The sequence below is a fragment of the Oncorhynchus masou genome, chromosome 3 (genome assembly GCF_036934945.1).
Source record: "Oncorhynchus masou masou isolate Uvic2021 chromosome 3, UVic_Omas_1.1, whole genome shotgun sequence".
Taxonomy (NCBI): Eukaryota; Metazoa; Chordata; class Actinopteri; order Salmoniformes; family Salmonidae; genus Oncorhynchus; species Oncorhynchus masou.
In genome coordinates, this window is record NC_088214.1 from 40,914,695 (window position 1) to 40,918,100 (window position 3,406).

Genomic DNA, 3,406 nt, shown 5'->3' on the forward strand with positions numbered 1-3,406 from the left:
AGCAAGGAGTTTGTTTCTATAACAGCCATTTGAACAGGTGCCAAACTCTCACGCACCCCACCACCATGCCACCCCCACTCCAATACATTTAAATAGGTGTCTGTAACCCACTGAACATTATTGTAACCAGGTTGAGCATCTGAACAAGGTAAGTGGGACTTGTACCCATTCATTCCACTCTTTCTCTCTATGATGCTCTAAGCTCTGCGAATTCACTTTGCCTTATGAATGATGATGTGCAAGTTGTTATTTGTAACACCATTCTGACATAAAATTTACATTGCTTGGTCAGAGTCTATGAGAATTTCTTGTACAGTATGTGTTTCTGTTTCCTACCTTTTCATATATTTCCTAATTCCTTTATTTTAATTTTTGTGTGTATTGTTTTGTATTGTTAGGTATTACTGCACCTTTGGAGCTTGGAACATAAGCATTACGCTACACCCGTGATTACATCTGCCAAGTATGTGTACGTGACCAATAAAATGTGATTTGATTCAAAATGTTTTGATTTTGAATGAAGTACAGAATATTTGAAGTCAATTTTCATTGTCCTCCAGTGGAGTTGCTGACATTGTCTCTACTCTTCTTTCTTTTGCTCTACAGACCCCAAGATGCAGGCTCTACAGGTTTTGTCTCTGACTCTGCTGTCCGTTCTGGCAGCGAACGCCCAGACCTTCCGCCCTGGAAAATGCCCCCAACCCCCCGTCCAGGCAAACTTTGACACCGCCAGGGTGACTATACCAAACACTTATTACCGTATATTAAGTTGCGGACACACTTTACTTGGATAGTCTGGATTTTCCATCTGTAGATGCTCTACAGATGGTTATACTATCAACAAATCTGTTGATAAGCAACTGCTTACTAAGGTTACAGTTAGGATTCGTATTAGAATAAGGGTTAAGATTAGGGTTAGAGCTAGGGTTAGTAGATAGTTGAACTGTTACTAAATGTCTGTAGATCATCTACAGATGGACTATCCAAACAAAGTTTCCCTGAAGTTGCTTCTATGCATGTGTAGTAATTTGGATAGTTCATCTGTAGATGCTCTAGTCTATCGACAGTCTATCAGTAACATTTCAACTATCTATCTTAATAACCCTAGCTCCAACCCTAACCTTAACCCTTATACTAACCCTAACTTAGATCTATTCCTGGGGGGGGGGGGACCTAACCCCAGAGCACTCAGCCATTCCATGTCATAAAATTGTCATGTAAACTTTTATCTTTGTCTTTCGTACAGTATCTGGGCAAGTGGTATGAGATCCAGAAGCTCCCTGCCATCTTCCAGAAGGGCGAGTGCAGCACTGCCACCTACTCCTTGAAGAGCCCCGGAGTAGTTGGTGTGCTCAACAGGGAGCTGCTGTATGTAAATTTAAGAGATTGTTCAACAAAATAAAATGTTTGTACATTAAACTGAGAATCAGAGATATGACGTTGCCACGAGCAGCACCATAGATCCAGATGAGCACAACGTAAGACGATGCACCCAGAGAATCTCAGAGTATCTGCGCCTGTGCACAGGTTAGCTTCAATAGCTACAATGTGACAGTTTCTGAATCTGAAACAGCAAGAGAAGTTTATCATTACGCTTCAATGCTGTTAGTTGTTGTGGAAATCGATCCGACATTGCTGTTTACTTCATGAATCGCTGACTCTAACTTTAAAGGAATAGTTTAGCAAAATGTAACTAATTTTACATGAAAGCAGACTGTCCTTTAATAACCCACGTCCGAGGCTCCTATTCAATCAACTACAGTTAAAGAGAAACCGCACTGTGGGTTTACTCAGAATGGTAACTTAAAAAAGGTGGGATGTCAATATCCAATGAAAATGTTCACAGCTTGCGTGGGGGTGACTCGGTAAACAAGGTTATCACCTCCGATACAGCATGAACATTCAGAGTGAACGTGCAAGTGCTGCTTTCCTTTATCTACTATTGATTGAATAGGGGCCCATGAGTAAGTAGGCCTCACAAAACGTCATTGTTAAATGTGTTTAACCTCTCTCTCTCCTTTTTCTCTCAGGTCTAACAACACTGTCAATGCTATTACTGGCTATGCTAAGGTCAAGGACCCCTCTGAGCCCGCCAAGCTGGAAGTCACCTTCTTCGAGGGTAAACATACCTCTAATATATTTGTCTCAACATTCTTGTGAGGTTGACCTATATAAGTCCATTTGACATTTTATGTTGTCTGTCTTTGACCCATGTCTGGTCTGAGGCGTATATGTCTATGTATACTGTATGTTTTTGAATATATGTTTTCCTCTCCTGCAGACTCTTCCCCTGGCCCCTACTGGGTGTTATCCACTGACTACGAGGGCCACTCTGTGGTCTACAGCTGCACTGAATACCTGGGCGCCTTCCACGTGGACTTTGCCTGGATCCTGAGCAGAGAGCCAACCCTCTCTAAGGAGAAACTTGGGGAGCTGTACAACGTGTTCACCTCCAACGGCATCAACATCGACGTGATGACCGTCACCGACCAGAGCCAAGAGCTGTGCGTTGACATGCCTCTGTGGGCCTAAGAGACTACCTGATTCAGTCTAGAAAATGCATATGTTTTACAGTGATCACATGGCATGCACATAGAGTCCAAATTGTTAGGACATGTAAGCACCTTCATCTGCGTTTCAGCTGCGGATTTGATCTACGCAGGTGCTAGCACCAGCCGAGCGAGCCTCCCTCTTTAGTGCGAGTGAAGTGAGTTTGGAACAACTGAATGTATGCTCCTTGGAAGTAGTTTTCACATACAAACATGTTTACAAATTAATACAAATTTAAAAGCTGAAATTGATTATAAGTATTCAATCCCTTTGTTATGGCAAGCCTAAATCATTTCAGGAGTAAAAATGTGCTTAACCAATCACGTAATAAAATGCATGGACTCATTCTGTGTACAATAATATTGTTTGACATGATTTTTGAATGACCACCTCATCTCTGTACCCTACACATGCAATTATCTGTAAGGTCCCTCAGTCGAGCAGTGAATTTCAAACACAGATTCAACCCAAAAGACCAGGGAGTTTTACAATGCCTCGCAAAGAAGGGCACCTATTGGTAGATGGGTGCTTAACAAATCACGTAATAAGATGCATGGACTCATTCTGTGTACAATAATATAAAACATGTAAAAAGCAGACACGGAATATACCTCTGAGCATGGTGAAGTTATTAATTACACGTTGATGGTGTATCAATACGATACAGCGATACAGGCGCCCTTCCTAACTTTGTTGATAGAGAGGAAGGAAACCGTTTAGGGACTTCACCATGAGGCCAATAGTGACTTTCAAACAGTTACAGAATTGAATGGCTGTGATAGGAGAAATCTGAAGATGGACCAACAACATAGTACTTTCTCCACAATACAAATCTAAATGACAGAGCGAAAGGAAT

General features: G+C 41.7%; 1 protein-coding gene across 1 annotated transcript; it reads left to right on the forward strand.

Annotated features, from left to right (window-relative positions):
- Positions 1–614: 614 nt before the first annotated feature.
- On the forward strand, positions 615–2,532 carry LOC135508243 (apolipoprotein D-like). The gene is made up of 4 exons (XM_064928304.1): positions 615–734; positions 1,247–1,368; positions 2,031–2,119; positions 2,282–2,532. The coding sequence occupies exons 1-4, from the start codon at positions 615–617 to the stop codon at positions 2,530–2,532; spliced, it is 582 nt and encodes a 193-aa protein (XP_064784376.1).
- The last annotated feature ends 874 nt before the right edge of the window (positions 2,533–3,406 follow it).

Coding starts and splice junctions, on each gene's coding strand:
- LOC135508243 (XM_064928304.1), top strand. CDS start 615: ATGCAGGCTCTACAGGTTTTGTCTCTGACTCTGCTGTCCGTTCTGGCA. Junction 735..1,246: donor CAAACTTTGACACCGCCAGG/GTGACTATACCA, acceptor TCTTTCGTACAG/TATCTGGGCAAGTGGTATGA. Junction 1,369..2,030: donor GTGCTCAACAGGGAGCTGCT/GTATGTAAATTT, acceptor TTTTTCTCTCAG/GTCTAACAACACTGTCAATG.